General features: G+C 58.3%; 1 protein-coding gene across 6 annotated transcripts; it reads right to left on the bottom strand.

Annotated features, from left to right (window-relative positions):
- On the bottom strand, window positions 1-15,942 carry Helz2 (helicase with zinc finger 2). 6 transcript variants are annotated; one of them, XM_063248009.1, is made up of 19 exons: window positions 15,876-15,942; window positions 15,631-15,723; window positions 13,787-14,910; window positions 13,299-13,479; window positions 13,117-13,224; window positions 11,924-12,441; window positions 11,180-11,821; window positions 9,219-10,002; window positions 8,947-9,022; window positions 5,088-8,826; window positions 4,644-4,978; window positions 4,377-4,538; window positions 4,152-4,299; window positions 3,955-4,071; window positions 3,686-3,878; window positions 3,187-3,540; window positions 2,905-3,061; window positions 2,647-2,814; window positions 1-2,569 (listed from the first exon to the last, which is right to left on the bottom strand). In XM_063248009.1, the coding sequence occupies exons 3-19, from the start codon at window positions 14,821-14,823 to the stop codon at window positions 2,445-2,447; spliced, it is 8,844 nt and encodes a 2,947-aa protein (XP_063104079.1). In that variant the 5' UTR covers window positions 14,824-14,910; window positions 15,631-15,723; window positions 15,876-15,942; the 3' UTR covers window positions 1-2,444. The 6 variants fall into 6 exon arrangements, with proteins under 6 accessions (XP_063104079.1, XP_063104080.1, XP_013000059.2 ...); XM_063248010.1 differs by having other exon boundaries at window positions 15,631-15,726; window positions 15,876-15,936; XM_013144605.3 differs by lacking the exon at window positions 15,876-15,942 and having other exon boundaries at window positions 4,644-4,775; window positions 4,860-4,978; window positions 15,631-15,867.
- Window positions 15,943-17,635: the final 1,693 nt, after the last annotated feature.

Genomic DNA, 17,635 nt, shown 5'->3' with positions numbered 1-17,635 from the left:
TATGGTCACTGTAATAAAATTAATATTTAATCATATGACACAGAGCTTGTAAGAGATACAAAAACTGGAATGTAGAAAGTTGATTCGTAAAGAATATTTCCATCAGCTAGGAAGCGTGCCAGAGAGCTCGTGGAGGCCACAGGGAGGCCTGGCACCTTCTAGTGTGGGCAGCTCTGGAGCAGCATCTTAAGACCTGGAGGGGAAACCTCAAGCAACTGGGCCCCTGGCCTGCACAGAGCACTGTCGCCACCCCACCTCATTTCCTCGACAGAGAAAGCAGCTTTGGGGCAGGTCATTCTGTCCAGAGAGGGTCTGGTGAGACATCAGCGTCCACTCATCATCCTGGAAAATAGGTCCATCAACTCTCAGCATGCAGAAAGGATTGTGAGACTCCTCAGAGTAAGGCACAGGTGGATGTGTTAGGCAGAGTTGAAAAGTGAGTGGAAGCAGAAAAAGGACTCTGGCCTAAACGACTGAAGGCAGGCAGACGGCCTTTCCCAAAGCAGTGAGGCCAGGCTTTCGATTTGCTGGAGTGAACTGAGCTTGGCTAATGTTCCTCTCAGCTCTGCTTTTGCAAGATGGCTCAGAGAGATGTCCTGTTTGCTTTAGGGGCAATTCAGATCTCGGTTTCTGTGTGGGCGGGCCTTGGTCTCGGGAGGCTCTGCTGGAATCCAGGTCGTCACAGGTTTTAGGGCAGCGGTCACCTCTGGGTCTAACTGACCATCCCTGCAAATCTCTTATCTTGGTATCCTGAGACTTGAAAGGGGGTGAGGTCGGTTGTGTAAACTTAGGGCTTGGCTCTGCTAACTGTTAGACTCTGAGTGACTGCATGCCCACCTGAACGGAGCAGGAGCTTAGCCCAAAGTTTCATAAAAGGAAGAGCAAGCTGAGTTCTGCTTTCAGCTATCTCTTGGGCATCTGTAGTCACTGTGATGGAGTCATAGACCACTGTAGGGAAAAAGACTAACTCCTGGCCCTTACCCAGACACTCATCAGAAACATGAGTTATGTTTTCTTCTGAAATAGTCAGGGTCTTAATTTTTTGCTAAAAACCGTAAGTCTTCATTTAAACCTACAAAGCCCGATAGGTTAACTAAAAGTAGAATAAAGTTTGACTTTCAAAGATAGGCTACAGGTCTGCTTTTTCTTTCGGTTTTTGAGATAGCATCTCGCTATGCAGCTCAGGCTGGCCTTGAACTCACTATGTAGCCTGGGCTGGCTCCATACTCTTGATAACCCTCCTGCTTCAGCCTCCTAAGTACTGAGATTCCAGACATGCACCACCACACCTGGCCACCATTTTTTCTTAAAGTCTACAAAGCTGATCAGCCTTAAATTTACCCAGTCTATCTTATCCCCCTTAGATGTAGAAGACACCAAGAGTAACTAAAGTACTTCTCAAGACTCACAAGGATATCCGATTCCCAGCCTTCCCCGTCCGGTTCCAGACCCTTCCCCTGAGGCAGTGACTGTACTCTTTAGCCACATCCTGAGCAAGGAGTGACCCTAGTACCAGAATGAACAGGGCCTCACATGACCAAAACTGTCACAGAGATAATTGCTTCATGAGGATGGAATCAGCCCTCAAGCCAGGAGGACTCCTGCAGAGCTAGAAAGCAGAGCTGAGACAGTGACCTATTAGAGTCCAGCCCACCTCTGCTGGCCCCACAAATCTGGCCCGGGCTCCTGAGCAGCTGGTCTGAGCCCCTGCACCAGGGTTTTCCCTACCACAGCCTGAGCTGGAGCCCTTTCCATATCTGCTCCTCCCTTTCTAAGAGACTGGCTTGATCTTTATCAGAAGTGTACTCCTCCTTATTTCCTCTTAATTACAGCCTTTTCCTGTAATTTCTGCTTTGGTTATAACTTCCATTATCACTGAAACAAGGACATGCTAGGAGGCGACAATTGCTGTTAAGTCCCTGACTACACAGAAGAAAGCACTAATCATGTTGATAAAGGAGTAGCAGTTAAAAGTCTGGTTTCACCTGTCCTCTGTCCCTATGGTGGTCTCTGACTATGTCAGTCCCAAGGACTCTGGGCAGGGGGCACACACAACTCAGGGCAGAAGCATGGCCTGGTGGGGCTGGGCACCTGGGACTGCACAGCCAGCGCTGCTCAGGATGGGAGGCTGAGCCAGACTGGTACAGGCATCTGGCAGGGCTCTGTCCTCCTCGTGCCTGTGGGCAGCCTCTGAAGGACAGAGGGCAATGGGGCAGAGGAAGGGCCTTTCCTCCAGGGAGAGGATCTGCCTGAAGCTCAGGTTTTGGGAGCTGTCTTGAGAAGAGCAGCCAAGCAGAGAGTAAGCAGGCCTGGTCCCACCCTTTCTCCCTCTCAAGTTCAGGCACAAACAGGAAGATCATGTGGGGCTTGCTTCCTGTCGTTCCAGTCTGCTGCCCGCCCAGGCCCACACCTCTGGCACTCAAAGGCTGGGTTGGCTAGGGTCTTCATGGCGACACCACAGGCCTCCTCCGGACCTGCACCTTGCTGGCAGGCACAAAGCTCTTTTGGGCTTTGCAGAAGTCCAGGAGACGGCACCACAGCGGGCAGCAGCTCAGCAGGATGTGGTCTCCTGGGAGAGAGACAGGCACCTTGCAGCCCCGCCCTGAGGCTCCTGGGAGCTCCCCCACCCCCAGGCCCCCCCTTTACCAATCAGGCAGAGCCCCTCCTGGGCCCGGGTCATAGCCACATTCACTTGGTTGGGGTCCACGACAAAGCCCAGGAACTTCCGGAGCCAGCTCTTGGTCGGCCGCTGGTCCACGTCACTCTTGGGGCACGTGCGGACGGTGCTCACCAGCACATAACGCCACTCGCTTCCTGCGGGAGGGGTTGTGCTAGAAGCTGTGGCTCAGGTCTGCTGCACACCCCAGCCGCCTCATCTGCAGCCTTCCCCACAGCTAGCCTCACCCTGGCTTTTGGTGATGGAGGACACAGTCACTCCTGTGATCCCCTGCCGCATAAGGTCCTTGTTGATGGCCGCAGCCTGTGCATTGTACGGTGTGAGGATGGCAATGTCTTTGGGGTCCACTGTCGGATCCAGTGTCAGCTGCTTGGTGATGCGGACCTGCAGGTACGATGGGGCAGATGGAACCAGACACAGAGCCTTAAGTGTTCCCTTAGCCCAACCGTCCTTCTTCCAGGAAACCTTCTTGGGCCCCTGAGATCGCAGAGAGGGCCTCTAACACCCACCACTTCTGCCACCTCCTGCAGGTTGGCCCTGGAGTTCTCATTCCCTTCCTCTGTGGTCACCAGGAGTCTCTGTTCATGGCCCTGCACATGGCCGAAGATGACTGGGCAGCTGTCCTTGTCCGCGTGGCCTAGGATGCTAGGCAGCCGCCTCAGGCCCTGATAGGTCCTCAGCTTCCCACCATAGAACTCCATGGAGGGGAAGGAGCAGATGACTTCGTGCATCCGGTACTGGGTGTCCAGCATGTAGGCGTCCCTGTGATAGCGCTCAAAGAGGGACTTATCCATCCCCAGGTTCCGCAGCTGCTCGTTCTTGACTACAGGCCGCAGCTGCTTGTGGTCCCCCAGGAGAACCACCTGGAGGCACAGACAGGCATGGGCCCAACACCCCTGACCCAGAGGGACACCCCCTCCCTGCTGTCTTGCCCCCCAGTAACCACTTCTGCACACCCTGGCACCCAGGACCAGCAGCTCCCGTGATTCCTGACTGGCCCTGTCCTACCTTCTCAGCCTTCGCAAAGTGCACGAGAGGAATGAGAATCTCGGGCTCAGTGGCCATGGCCGCCTCATCCACAAGGATCTGCTGGACCTTGAGGGAGTGGAGCCAGGGCGAGGCCGCACAGCAGCATGTGCACAGGATCACGGAGTGCCGGGCCAGCTCGAATTTCCGCGCTTCTCGCATGACCTTTCGGTACCTGCTCAGGACACTACGTGTCATGCTGTGGCTGGGCCAGCAGGCAGCACCGCACCCCAGCCAGCCCTGCCACTTACGAGCTGAGGTCCTCCCTGGAGAAGGTTTCCCCTCTCTTCACCCGGGTGTCAAACTCTTTGACCTTCTGCGAGAATGGGTTGGAGGCCTGTCGGATGCGGTGGTGCAGGGAGATGCTCCTGGGGTGGGAGGCAGAATCTCTGAACCCCTGTCCAGTGTCCAGAACCCACCCAAGGACAGACAGGCAGAAGGCTCACACCTGAGGGCCTGGTTTGGTCTCCCGTCCCTGGGGGCCTTGCTATGCAGAGCCCTGCTGCCCACACCCGGCGCTGGGAACTCGATGGCCTCGCACTGCTCGCCGTACACACGCAGGGGCTTCAGCTCCGCCTTCCACTTCAGGAGCATTCCTGGGGCAGTGGGAGGCGTGAGAGGGACACCCAGCTGTCCAGCACCTCCCGAAGCCCTGCAGCTGCCCCCAGCTCACCTGCCACCACATCCACAGACTTGTTGGAAGGGCCACAGTATAAGATGCACGGGCCCCACGTGGGCTCCTCTTCCTCACGGCTTTTCCTAACGGGCACTTGCTCCTGATTTGACTTGTGGAACCAGAAGATGATGTGGAGGCCCACCAGTGTCTTTCCTGTACCTGTGTGTGGCCAGAAGAAAGTGTGAACCGCACAAGTCTCAGTCCCCAGGTGCCCGAGATCTGTGCCTTTGTCGAGACAGCCCCATTCCCCACTGTGGGCCGTACCTGGTGGGCCCTGGATGACTGTAAATGGCTTCTCCAGAGCCTGTCTGATGGCCCTGTTCTGACTGGCATTTAGCTTGTGGCGGCCCCCATGGATGTCGTAGGTCTGTTGCTTCAGGAACCTGTTAGGTGTCCCTGGAGGGATGTGGGGAGCCCCCTGTGAGCGCCCATGCAGGACAGGGTGAGCCCGAGGGGGAGAGGAAGTGGGCGCAGACCTACCCCTGTGGAAGGACTGCTGGTGAGAGGGGGCACAGGGCTGGGGGCTGGGCCGGCCGAGGGCGATGCTGATGGCCAGTGGAGACGCCTTCTTCAGCTTCCGAACGGCTTCTTCCTTGCGGCTGTGGGAGGAGGCGAAACCGGAAGATCCACAGGACTGTCTCGGGAAGGGGGCTCCCACCCCCATGCCCTCTCAGCCTCTCCCTGGCCTCTGCTGTGAGGGCCACTCACAGGTCAGGAAGCTGTTTGAGTAGCACCTCCACTGTAAACAGGGTGCCGGGCCTCAGCACGTTTTCTGGAACTTTCTCCATAGCCATGTGGTGAATGAAGAAGTGCACCGCCCTGGGGGCCTCCTGCTGTTCTGCCTGGTCCTCCTGGTCACACCCGACTGTCAGTCCATGAGCCACCCAGGCATACGTGTCAGGATCGATGCTCAGGAAGGGGCCAAGGCTGCCAGAGCCAGAGGGCAGGCTGGCTGGTGGCACTGGGAGCCCTTCAAGCCGGATGCAGAGGTAGCAAAAGCTGAAGTCAACATCAGCGCAGTTCTCCTGGAGGAAGGCGGGGTCCAGGTGGAAGGAGCCCTGGAGCTGCCCCTGCTGTGTCCACTCTGCTTCCCAGGAAATGCACACGTGCTGCAGCACGATGGTCTCGTTCTCAGCAACAGCATTGGTGACTGACTCCTGGGCACAGAGGGGCTTCCATACAAGTGAGTACTCATGCTCATCATGGTACCGGTCCTGTGTGGCTTGGTGTGCGTGTGCTGAGAAGCAGCTGGCTGGATGCTCTGCATGCTCCAGGCAGAGACTGAAGCCAGGTGCCACGGTCCACAGCTGCAGGGTGGGCACCAGGAAGCCTCGCTGCATGCTGGCGCAAAGCTGGACCTGCAGAGTATCCCCGCTGCACAGCTCCCGGACCACCTCCAGGAAGTGGCCGCAGGGGCTCCGGTGCACCTGCACCATCTTCTTCCTCTGATACTCTCTCCCACTGTGCTCCTGAATCAGAGTGGCTGCCTCCAGCCAGCGCTCCTCCTCCACCAGGACCAGCAGCTGCTTCCACAGGGTTGTGTCAATGGCCCAGACGTGTGGGTCGAACAGGGTGCCAGGCAGCGGAGAGCGTGGCTTGGACTCCTGCACGGAGTAGACCCGGCGCCGCCACACAAGTTTTAGGCCCCGCCGATTCACGAGGTCATTAGGGTGCTCAACTAGCTGCAGGGAGTGATAGTGGACAGGGCACGGGTCTGGCAGGGTCTCTCGGTTGGCAGGGAAGAGCAACTTGAAGCAGCGGGTGCCTGGCTCCACATCTACTACAAAGCCCAACTTGCTTTGAGGCTGTGCCTTGAGGTGAGTGGCCAAGTGCAGGCTGCAGGCCCGTCGCTGGTAGCTCTGGGCACAGGCATACTGGCGGGCAAAGTCCTGGCAGAGTCTGTCAATGTCCCTGGAGGAGTATGTGGAACCCCCTAGACCCAGTGCCAGCAGGATCAGCCGCTGCAACACCACATCGAGGTACCTGCGGATGGGTGAGGTGGCCCACGTGTACCAGTCCACCTGCAATGAGTAGTGGCCGGTCAGCTGCTGTTCACCCTGGCTGGAGCGGCCAAAGACGGAGCGGCCCAGGGCCTTGCGGAGGTCCAGGCCTGCAGGAGCCAAGGAGGGGTGCATGTCGTCGGTGGTAATGAGATCTACCATCTGGCCATAGTCCTGGCTGCGGGCAGCAAGCTGGACGTGCTTCCAGAGGGAAGACAGGAGGTACAGCTGTGGTTGGGAGCTGCTGTGGCCATGCAGGTGGTGGCGGAGGTACAGTGACAGGGGCACCAGCTCTCTGTGCTTCTCGCACACGGCTTCGAGCTGGGCCGTGAGAGGCACGGGCTGCCATCTCAGGGGCGTGAGGGTCTGTGTGTGCTTGTTGCCCACGAGGAATTCAGCCACCAGACTGTTAAACTGAATCATGTACTCTTGAACCATGATGTGGGCTGCACGGAAGCCCAACGCGCTGTCCTCATCTGGGGGCTCGTAGTGACAGGCAGCTTGCAGGCGACGGCAGCGCAGCGCCCGGGAGAAGTAGCAGGCAGCCACCACACAGTCTTCCACTGAGTCTAGGCGAGCCGGCAGCCGCGTGCCAGTGCCCTGATGCTTCCTGATCAGCACCTCAGCTTCGTCGTAGGACAGCTGCCGGCTGGAGCAGATGATAGTGGGTGCAAAGCGCAGGTCCTTGAGCTGGCTGCTGCTCTTGTCCAGGGTGAGAAAGAGGGAGATGGCCAGGCGGTCCTTGCCTGGCAGGAGGCTGAGCACATCTTGGCACAGGCTGGCTGGCAGCATGGGCACTGGCTCCCTGTCAGGGGCGTAGAACACAGCACCTTGCCGGCGGGCCTCCATGTCTAGCACCCCACCCTTGGGCACGATACTGGCTACGTCAGCAATGTGCACAGCCACCTCATACGTGGAACCCAGGTCCCGGACACTGAGGGCATCGTCCAGGTTGCAAGCACCCTGGGGGTCCACAGTGAAGGTCAGGAAACTGCGGCAGTCCTCTCGGGAGCCAGCAGCGGTGCCAAGCTCTGCACGGTATTTCTGCAGTGCCTTGGAGATGGATGCTGAGTCCAGTGAGGAGGTTCGCAAGTCATGTTCCAGACCAAGGATGTTGAGGCCCTGCTCCCAGCCGGTGGCCTCAGGAAGCATCTCCAGGATGATGCCCAGGGGGTAGTAGAAACGCTCCCGCCACAGGATGATGCGGACCCAGAAGAGCCGTGTGCGCCTGCCCTCAGCAGTAAGACGTCTGTGTCCCACACACTGCACCTGACCCTGGAGGAGGCGGTGGATGGGAACCTGTAGTGGGTCCTTCAGATCAGCCACAAAAATCTTGGTCACAGAGCCGTTGATGGGGATCATGATGCGGGGATCCCATTCATCCATACGGCACACAAATGTCAACTCGTCTCGCTTCCTCCTCATCACGCCCACCACACGACCCTGCAGCCTCCCCGGGGTTCCCCTCTCGCCAGCTGACTGGCCCAGGAGCTGCACCAGTACCTCATCCCCGGAAAAAGCCATCCCACAGTTCAGGCGGCCCCGGATCTGGATGGGGGCGGAGGCCACCTCATCCAGTGGGACAGCCAAAGCTCGCTCGAAGGTCTCTGCCTGGAAGATGCAGCGGCGATAGAGCTGAGGCTCTGAGTGCATCAGCCTCCTCAGTTTGGCTAAGGGCAGGTTCTTGTACTGCCGGGCATGCCGTGGGGATGCTGGTTTGGCCATAGTGTCCAAGAGCCCATCCTCCCTCACAGTCACCATCACCTGCCGGCTCTCATCCAGGAGTTCCTGCAGGATGGCGTCGTCTGCGTTGAGCTCACAGTCAAAGGGCCAGAAGTCAGACTCTGAGTCCTCAGCGTCCTCGGACACCCCGCCCTCTGGGGCGGTTGGCCTTGCTGCCAGGTCTCGCTTTGCTGCATCCGCTCCTGATGCTGCCTTCATCTGTGTCGTGGCTGCTCCCCTTGAGACTGGACTCCCAACAGCTGTGTCCTCTGCCTTTGCCATTACTGCGGTCTTGTTATTCATGGTCCCAGGCCCTGGCAGAAACTTTGCCACGGCTGTGTGCTCTGTGGCTGGGCCCCTGGCTGCCTTGTCCAGGCCAGTGTCTCTGGCTACCGATGCCCAAGTTCTCTCTGCTCTGAGAGCCACTGGGCCCCACTGCTGCCTCTGGGCCACGCCCTGCTCAATCTGTGCCAGGGACAAGCCCTCAGGGAAGACACTGTGGTGCTCCATACACTCGAGAATGAAGCTCTTCCAGAGCTTGCTGCAGGCCCCAAAGGAGCAAAGGGCCATGGCATCGCCTACAGCCACCAGCTGGGATTGGGCTCGGGTCATGACTGTGTTCAACACACGAGCGTCGGTAAAGAACTCCAAGGTGGGCGCCCCAGGGCTGAGCAGGCTGTGGCAGTTGTGCACGGTGCTCAGCACCACCACTCGGAACTCCCGCCCTGCAAGGAGACAAGTGTCAGGCTGCCAGGTAGGCCAGGGAGACAGGCCTCCGCCCCATCCCAACCCTTGCTGGTGCAAGTCCAAAGGGTAGGCCAGGTCAGTTGCTGCTGCTCACCCACCTGGCAGAGTCTCAAAGCTGCCCACAGACACCTCACCCAGGTTCCTCCTCCTCAGCTCCTGCCTCAGTGCACTGACCTAAAGACAACACAGGCCGGGGTACATCAGGATTTGGATGCCTAGTGAGGAGGGGACCTCCCTCCTGCTGAGCCCCGGCTACCCTCAGCCTTCTCATCCTGCTTCCAGTCACATGGGTCAGCCTGGAAGCTAGATACAGAAGCCTCTCTCACAGGTGAAGAAGCTACGGCCGAGGAAGTCAGCTGGCCAGGCTCACCTGGGCACCATGCGAGACAGCACAGATGCTTCTCTGCTCCCGGGCACCCCAGCAGAGGGGCCAGGTGTTGTAGACCTCCTGCACCTTCTCCACAACCTGTGTGACCTCCGCTGGGTTCAGCCAGGATGCCATGGACATGTCTTGCTCGGGGGTGCCTGCCACGTGGCAGAACATGAGTGGGTACTGTCGGGGATGGGGTGGGACCTTGCCACTCGCCTGGATGGGGTTGCCCTTGGCCACGTAGAAATGGCGTGAGATGAAGCCAATGATGGCTGCGGTGGAGCGGTAGTTCTCGTGAAAGATGATTCGGCTCTGCCGGGCCACCTCGTGTGCCTCCTGCTGGTAGTGAAGGAAAAGGCGGTACAGCAGGGTATGCCTGGCGGCCTTGGCCCTGGGCACACTGAAGAGCCTGGGTGTGACCTGCAGATGGTCCCCCGCCAGCACCACGTGGGTGTGTGGTGAGGCATAGGCCAGCGGGGTGAGGGCCTCACACTCCAGCATCTGGGCAGCCTCATCAATGAGGATGTGGGAGAAGAAGCCGGGAGGCACCCGGAGCTCACGGGCCTGCAAAGTGGTGGTGACCACCACACGGTGCCCAGTCAGCTCTGCCTCCGTGGGCGGGCGGAAAGCCCGGAAGTCCTCAGTCAGGCAGCAGTACTGCAGTGTGGTTGGGTCAGTCTGGTTTGGTGGCCGGTCGGTGTACATCACGCGGAGAGGAGCTGCCTCAGGGTGGCCCCTGCTGACATAGCCGTGGAAGTACTCCCTGATGTAGATGTCGGCGGCACTGTGGGAGGGACACGGCATGTGGGCTGCTCGCTCAGCCTTGGCAGTGTCTGCTGAACATCTGCTGTGTGCGCAGACACGTCCAGAGGCCTGGGCACCCGTGAAGTGCAAACAAGTCCTGCCAGCAGAGTGGCAAGATGCATGGCAAAGGAAATGTCAGCGACAGCAAAGAAGACTGAGCAGGAGCAGGTGCACCTGGCAGTCAGGAAAGGCTCAAAGGACGAGGTGCCAGCATGGCTGCCCAGACAGAGTACAGAGGGAAAGGCACTGGCCGTGACCCGAGGCAGCCCAGGTCCCTGCAGGCTGGTGCTGACCCTAAGCGTGGCTCCCAGGCACTCTGTGAGGGCAGCAAGAGCTGCCACCCATCTCTAAGAGAAGAGTCCAAGGGTCAAGAGGCCAGCAGAGAGCTGTGGCATCTTCACAGCAGGCCGTGGCCCCAGCCTGCTGGTCGCTCAGGCACTGCGGAGACCAGCTCGTCCTCTCACCCCGACTCCCAGCTGGGGGAACACCAGCCTGTGCATTGTGGCTGCTCCTCATTTAATCTGGGCAACAACCGCTTGGACTCAAACACACTGGGCCTTACAATACAGCAACGCTAGCAGCGGCACAGCCTCAAGTGGCTTCTTCTATAGGACTGCGCTGTAGTTTCCGATGATTGCACTGTGCAGTACAGAACTGCAGTTTTATGCTGCATGTAAGAGTTATGCAAATAAAAGCGAAGTCATCAAGTTGGAGTTTCCCTTTTATCATGTCTTTGTTCTGAATATTGTAAGAGACATACTATGTACAACTCCTCATTTAGTGACCAGTTTAAGTTAACATCCCAGTTGCAGAACTGAAACTTGGTCATTAAACACAGAATGATTGCATTTGATGTTAGGAAACTAAGAAAATCACACTGGCCGAAGAGGAACTTGTTGGTTGAGAAATCTGAGTTTCTGAAAACATGGAACTAGGAGCACTGCCAAGAAATGCTGGGTGGCCACGCCTCATCCCCATGGACAGCTCTGCCCGTGCTCCAGCACTGCTGGGGAAGTACCTTCGGCCCTCGCCCACACAGCAGAGCTGCTGCCTGAGGGAACGCCCACCCCCTGGGCCTGGGAGACCTCTGGCCAGCTGGCTCTGCGGGTCAGGGAACATGGCCACGGTGGCAGGCCTGGCCACAGCTGTGGGCTCACCTGTTGGTGTGCGTGCAGATGAGCACCTTGGTGTGGGGCTGCCGAACAACCTCCAGCGTGGCCATGGCCAGAGTGTAGGTCTTGCCAGTGCCAAAGGGGCCATAGATGAGCAAAGGGGGGACAGGCTTCGTGCTCTCTGTGCTGCTGCCTGCAATGAGCCCCATAGCCAGCTTCTGCTTGTAGTTGCCACGCAATGAGGGTGGGATGGAACGAGGACAGGGCAGGGCACAGGTGGGCAGGTCGGGCACCACCAGGTGCTCGTCAGGTAACGCATCTACTGCTTGATGCCAGAACCAGAAGCTGAAGGGGTCAATCTGGAACTGAACCTCCAGGATGAGGCTGTCTTCAGCCTTCAGTCCCAGGGCCACACAGCAGTGCACGGGCAGCAGCAGCCACAGTGCCTGCTCTGAGATGGCTCGCTTCTCAAGCCGCACCTCGAACACGGTGTTGTCAGGTGCAGGTACAGGGGCCACAAGGGCTGTGCTGACCTCCCGGCTCAGCAGGAAGCCCTGGTCTGTGTCTGGTGTTAGAGAGGAGGGGACAAGAACCTCAGCATAGAGGGCTCCTGGGGGCGCAAAGAGCATGCCGAGTGCCGGCGTCTGCAGCGAAGTCTTCAGGGACACTTGGCCCCGCAGGGTCAGCCTGGTATACCAGAGAACCTGTGTTAGCACCCTGGACCATGGCCCCAGAGCTGGCCTCTGCCGAGAACCCCAGCCACACCCCCACCTGCCAGCCCTAACTCACTTGGCCACCAGCTGCTGCCGAGCAGCCTGCTCCTCATAGAGGAAGTGGTGCATGCTCTGCCGATAGTTGGTGCGAGAGAGGGGTTCCGTGGCCAGGCTACCGTGACCGACCTCCAGGGCCAGGGTGGGCACCTTGTACTTGGCCATCAGGGCTGCCTGTTCAGCTGTCTGCTCCATACAAGGCACCACATGGCGGTTGCCAGGGTGCCAGTGCTCCAGCTCCTCGGGGCGGCCAGGTGCTGGCGACCTGCGGAGCTCTGAGCAGTGTGCCTGGCCCAGCTGCAGCCCCAGCTTCCGTAGCAGCACTGGTCGACGACCAAAGTCAAAGACCACCCACTGCTCAAAGGTGCCAAAGGAGGTGGTCTGCACTAGCACCCCCACCTGAAACTCTGCTTGGGAGTCGGGCACACGGAAACGCTCTCCGCTTGCATAGAGCCGGCCTGGAGGGAGGCAGCGTGCCACCAGCGAAAAGTCTGCCCCAGGCTCCTGCTTAAGCAAGGCCACATGAAGCAGAGGGTCCTGGGGGATGAGACTGAATGTGAGGTGGGCCCCCCCGTCCCTCTCACCCAGCCTCCTCCCACCCTCCATTTTTTTCTCCCAAATTTTTGTGAAATTCTTTCTGCAGTTTAGGCTGGCCTTGAACTCACTCTGTAGCCCAGGCTGGCCTCCTGCCTCAGCCTTGCAAGTGCTGGGACAACCAGCATGTCCCACCATATCAGGGTCCTCCCGTTCTCCTGAGAAGTGGCTCAGGCCACTTTCTAGGTGAAGGACCCTCAGGTTGCTCAGCCTCTCTGAACCCTGGTTTTCTCTTATGCAAAGTGGTATCACAGAAGCTGCCTGAAGCCCTGTGGATGGAGGTGAAGTGGAGGGCCTCGGCTGTCAGGGCCACACGGTCACCAGCCTCACCCGCTCTGAGGGTAGTAGACCCTGGCAGGTGTTTTCCTCATATTAACCTGCTCCACAGAGCAAGCTGGCTGGGCAGGGACTGCTGCGGTCACTGTCTGCATTGAAGAAACACAGCGGGGAGGCCCCAGACTTGTCCTCCTGTGTCATACAGACTCAGAAGTGGAGCCACACCGTCCGTTCCAGGTCTGGGCTTTCCCTGTCTGCTCAACTGTGTTCCACTCCTATGGGTGCCCCACTTGGCTGGGGCTGACCCCTGTGCCTGAGTCCTCGGGACTGTATGGACCCTACCTCAGAGTGGATTCGGAATACCCAGCTGTGCTGGATCTTCTTCTCCTGAGCCCGGTGCACTAGGGGCTGATGGCAGGTGACAGACACACCATGGACAGTCTCGGACATCTGCACAAAGAAGCTGGCCCTCAGCATAGATGCCCGGGCCCCCTTCCCCACCCACTGTCATGGTTCCTACTTACCACCTGGGCCTCACTGCTGTGCTGGTACTCAGCTAGCAGCCGGGCCCGGTATGGCACCAACCCGTCCTGCCAGGCTGCCTGCTGCCGCAGCTCCATGGCTTGCACCCGCCAGACCCATTCCTGCAGTTCCTGTTCCGAGTGCGCCTGGGTGCAGACATCCCCGTACTCGCAGAGGTCAGGTCTAGAGAGCAACGAAGTGAACAGAGCCGCTTAGGTGCGACCACATGGCAAGATCAAAGGCCAGGGCTCCCTCCCCCCAACCCTGGCCTGTGTGGGGAGTAGGAATGATGTTCTGGCTGGGGGGCTAGGCCCGGTACAGACAGCACTCCCAAAGGACCTTTCTTACCTAGGTCTCCAGAGACTGCTGTGGTGCCACTCTAGCATGCAGCAGGGACGCCGCACAACCAGTAAACCTCCTTAGCCCTGGTGCTGGTCAACGGGGGCGGGGTCTGTCCCAACCCTCCAGGTGCCTACCCAACTGTCCTTACCTTGGGCAAAGCTCAAATTTGGAGAGCCCCATGGGTGGAGCGCGGTGCTTCCAGGGCACAGCCTGGTCAAAGGCCACCATCTGTGCATGCTCCAGGGAGGCACAATGATTCTCGAAGGCCTCCTGAGAACAGCAGGTAAACAGGCAGGTGTAGCAGTACAGCTCTACCTTGGGGGGCTGGCTGCCCCTGGGAGACCGACTGTGGGCGGTTGTGCGCTGGTCTTTCCCCAGGGTAGAAAGTGTATGCAGGGCTTCCCGCTGCAGCCCACCCAGCTGCTCAGCCTCCCACACGGCCATCTCTACAGCACTGTGTGCGAACTTGCAGCGGGCGGCCCCGTGGCGGCATGGCTGCCCACGCTCCACAAACATGCAGTAGCGCAGCGGTGGGCTGTTCTGGGGCTTTGGCCGCACTTCGGTGAACTGGCGCTTGCAGTCCTTGGTGCTGACATGGACCAGGAGTGTGGCACAGGTTCCATGCCTAGGGCACTGTCCCTGGGGGTCCACAGGGCGAAGACGCTGGGGGCGGTCCCTGAAGCAGTGGGCACAGAGCAGCTGAAAGTAGCCACCAAACTCCGAGAGGATGGTATCGGCAGCCCCGTGTAGACCATGCTGGGGGTCATCGCCCTTCACTGCAGTCTTCAGCCACAGGCGGGAGACACTGTGCTTGAGCTCAAAGGTCCAAACCAGAGCCTCCTCGGGGCTGCGGGCAAAGGTGCACCTGTTTCGGTGGTACCGGCAGCCCAGCCCAGGGCTGTAGTAGCGACATACTTTGTATCGCCAAGGTCTCGGGAAGCAGGGCCGGTGGCCCACCTCCCGCCAGACCTTTCTCTTGGCAGCTCGCTTGAAGCGAGCCAGAAGGATCTCACAGGAGCAGCTGTGCTCCACCTCACACAGGACATAGGTGCTCTCATTGAGGCGCCGGGTGCAGTCTGAACAGCCCAGACAGAGGTCCACTTGGGTGAAGAGCCAGGCAAGAGGCGGCCCCCTGGTGGCCAAGGGGCTAGTGGACGATGACATGCCACACCCCAAGGATGCCATCTCTGATGCTGGTCAGGCTTTCCAGGGTGGTGTTCAAGACTCCTGGGCTCTGCCAGTCCACGGGGACCACAGGCCACAGTGACACATCTGGAACAGGAAACACAGACTGGGTAGAGGTCAAGCAAGACACCTACATGTCCTCTCCCAGGCAGAGAGGGGAAATTCTGCCCAACCCAATGCCAAGGAGTGGACTGCTGGGCAGCAGTCTTGACCTGTCCTGGACCCATCAAGCCTCCTCCCTTCTTAAGTGTCTCTAGACTCTTCCTAGAAGGAGCAGATGTGGCAGCAATAGGTGGAAACGAGAAGGGTGCTGAAGCCACAGAAAATGCCCCTGGGCTATGTCTCTGGGCCCAGTGAGATCTACAGTGCTGGGCACCCCAGGTCTCCCAGCTCTTGTAAAGACAAAGCCTCTGGCTGGGAACATAGCTCTGCTGCCTGGCAGGCACAAGGTCGTGAGTTCAATTACCTGTACCAAACAAAACAAAATAAAATAAAATAAAGACAGAGCCTCTCTGGATGAAGGTATCCTACCTGCACTTGGCAGCAGTGGCCCAGGAAGGAGAGGTCACTGTCCAGGACTTGGTACATGGGACAGTTGATATTAGAGGTCCTCCAGATATGCAGGGAGAGGGGACACCCAGGGCCCAGGGTCTTAGCTGGTTGTCACCCCAGCCCAGTGGGGGAAGAAAGAGCCCTTAAACACACTGTTGGTCAGGTCTAAGGGGAAATGTCAAGGGAAACTTTGGGAGATTCAGAAATGGTCTTTTAAAGGAAATGACCAGGGGCAACCAGAGTCTGAGGACTCACCTGCACCCCAAGTGGAAACTTCAGAGTCCAGAGAAAGTCTGCACGGCCAGGCAGCCGGGGCCAGCAGGAGAAACAAGAGCAGCTTGGGCTGCACTGCTGGGGAAGCAGGGATGCCGGGCCCTCAGCGCAGCTCACCCAGCGTGACCGCGCACGGACATCTGTGGGTCCCCGGCTTCCCAGGTTGCAGGGTAGAGCCCCGCTCCTCTCCCCTCCCCAAACAGGCCCCCCCACCGCCGGAGGCTCACCCTACGCATACAGGCACTGGTCAGAGCAGAGATCACTTTCGATTCTGCCCCTGGGGTGACTCAAACCTCTGACGCCTGATCGCGGAAATTACCTCACTGCCCCCTGCCCCGCCCCCAGCACCGCCCTCAAGTGATAGTTCCTTCCCTGCCCTGGAGTGCTGCAGACTGCGGGGAGGAGACCCCAAGTTCCCCAGGGTCAGCCCCGTGCAGGATGTGAACCAGCCCTTCCTCGGCTCCCCGCCCCACACGCTGACGCTCCCTCTGCCCTCCTACTGTAGCTTCAGGTGCGGGGGAGGAGCAGAGGCAGCCCTCTGCTGATGGCTAACAGTACCGTGCCCATTTGGGGTCAGCATGCTCCTAGCAAGGGAAAATGGCACTCTCCGCGCAATCAGCGAACCCAGGCAGGAGAGGGGCCAAGCACCTGTGCTGAGGGGGACCCGTTCCTAAAAGGTGCCAGCCCAATTATTGTCCTAGACACATAATAATTATAGCCAACCCCTCAACCTGACAGATATTCAGAACTTGCCAACGTAGAATGAGAAAGAGAAAGGGCAGGAAGAGCTGGGAGTGTTTTGTAATCTCACTTGAGTTGTGCCTGACCTCTTGACCTCATTGGGGAAGTGCTGCCAACAAGCTCAGGCACTGCAGTCACCCCAAAGGCTGAGCTGACTGCGAAGTATCCCATTCCAGGCTGAGCCCGGACATCTCAGCCTCATTGGTCCTGGCCTCATTCATGACCGAGGTCCCCCTTGTAGCCAAGGAGAAAATGTAGGAATTTTCAGGAATCACAAAAGAGTTTTCTCCTGGCTCTCTTGGACCAGTTGCGCTGGGGGACACTCAAGGGTCACTTCCCCTGGCCCCACGGGGAGGTTATGTCAGGAGGGACTGAGGTGCCTGTCAACCCCCAGCCCCAGATGAACTACCAGTCAGCAGCCTGATTGCAAGCTCAGGAGAGATGCCTGCTGAGCAGAGGCAGCAGAGGAGCAGAGGCAGCCCTCTGCTGATAGCTAACAGTACCGTGCCCATTTGGGGTCAGCATGCTCCTAGCAAGGGAAAATGGCACTGTTAATGTGTGATCCTAGATTTTCATTGTTGTTTTAAGCACTAAGTTTTGGGTGACTTGTTACACAGCAATACTTAATGAATGCATCATCAGGATCCCTCAAACAACGACAAATATCCCTTACCAAAGCCAGCCTCCTGCTGTAACAAGCACAGTGGAAGTGTCCCACATAAGTCAGGAAGCTGGCTGGGAGCCTTGAAACAGGGTAAGAGGACGAGACAGACATTCCATAAAGAGAAGCAGCAGTAAGAGATAGAGGCAAGGTTATAAGAAACCTGGAAAATGCCCTAGAGACACAGCAGAATGCCACTTTGGGGCATTCTAGAAAGTGTGGAATACTATAGTCTTTGATAGAGAGATTCTAAGATGTCAGTTCTTCTTAAATTTGTCTACCAGTCTAGCACCAAGAGGATGGGGGGCAGGTGAGACATGTTTGGAAAAGCATCCCATAAATGAGAACAGGCAGATGTGATGGGTCAGATCCAAAGTGCCCCGTGGTATCTCATGTGTTCAGAGGTGGGGCTTCAAGCAGGTGCTGTCCTTGGTGATGGGTCGACATAGCTGAACAGGCCTCAGAGGTTGGGTCTCGTTGGAAGAAGTAGGCCCTGGGCACGACCTTTATTGGCTTAAACATCCCGCCACCCCCACCCCCACCGCCACACCCCACTTTCTGGCTGCCACGTGGTGAGTAGCTCTT

The sequence above is a fragment of the Cavia porcellus genome, unplaced genomic scaffold (assembly GCF_034190915.1).
Source record: "Cavia porcellus strain 051 isolate PalLab524CR breed Dunkin Hartley unplaced genomic scaffold, mCavPor4.1 scaffold_5, whole genome shotgun sequence".
Taxonomy (NCBI): Eukaryota; Metazoa; Chordata; class Mammalia; order Rodentia; family Caviidae; genus Cavia; species Cavia porcellus.
Note: the sequence above shows the minus strand (reverse complement) of the source record. Positions and strands in the feature narration are given on the sequence as shown.

Bases quoted from the DNA above. Each gene is read 5' to 3' on its own strand.
- Helz2 (XM_063248009.1), bottom strand. From the start codon at position 14,823: ATGGCATCCTTGGGGTGTGGCATGTCATCGTCCACTAGCCCCTTGGCC. The intron at 10,003-11,179 runs GTGAGCCCACAG...TCCCTCCCACAG, and splicing joins ATCTGCACGCACACCAACAG to TGCCGCCGACATCTACATCA. The intron at 4,300-4,376 runs GTGAGCTGGGGG...CCACTGCCCCAG, and splicing joins GTCTGTGGATGTGGTGGCAG to GAATGCTCCTGAAGTGGAAG.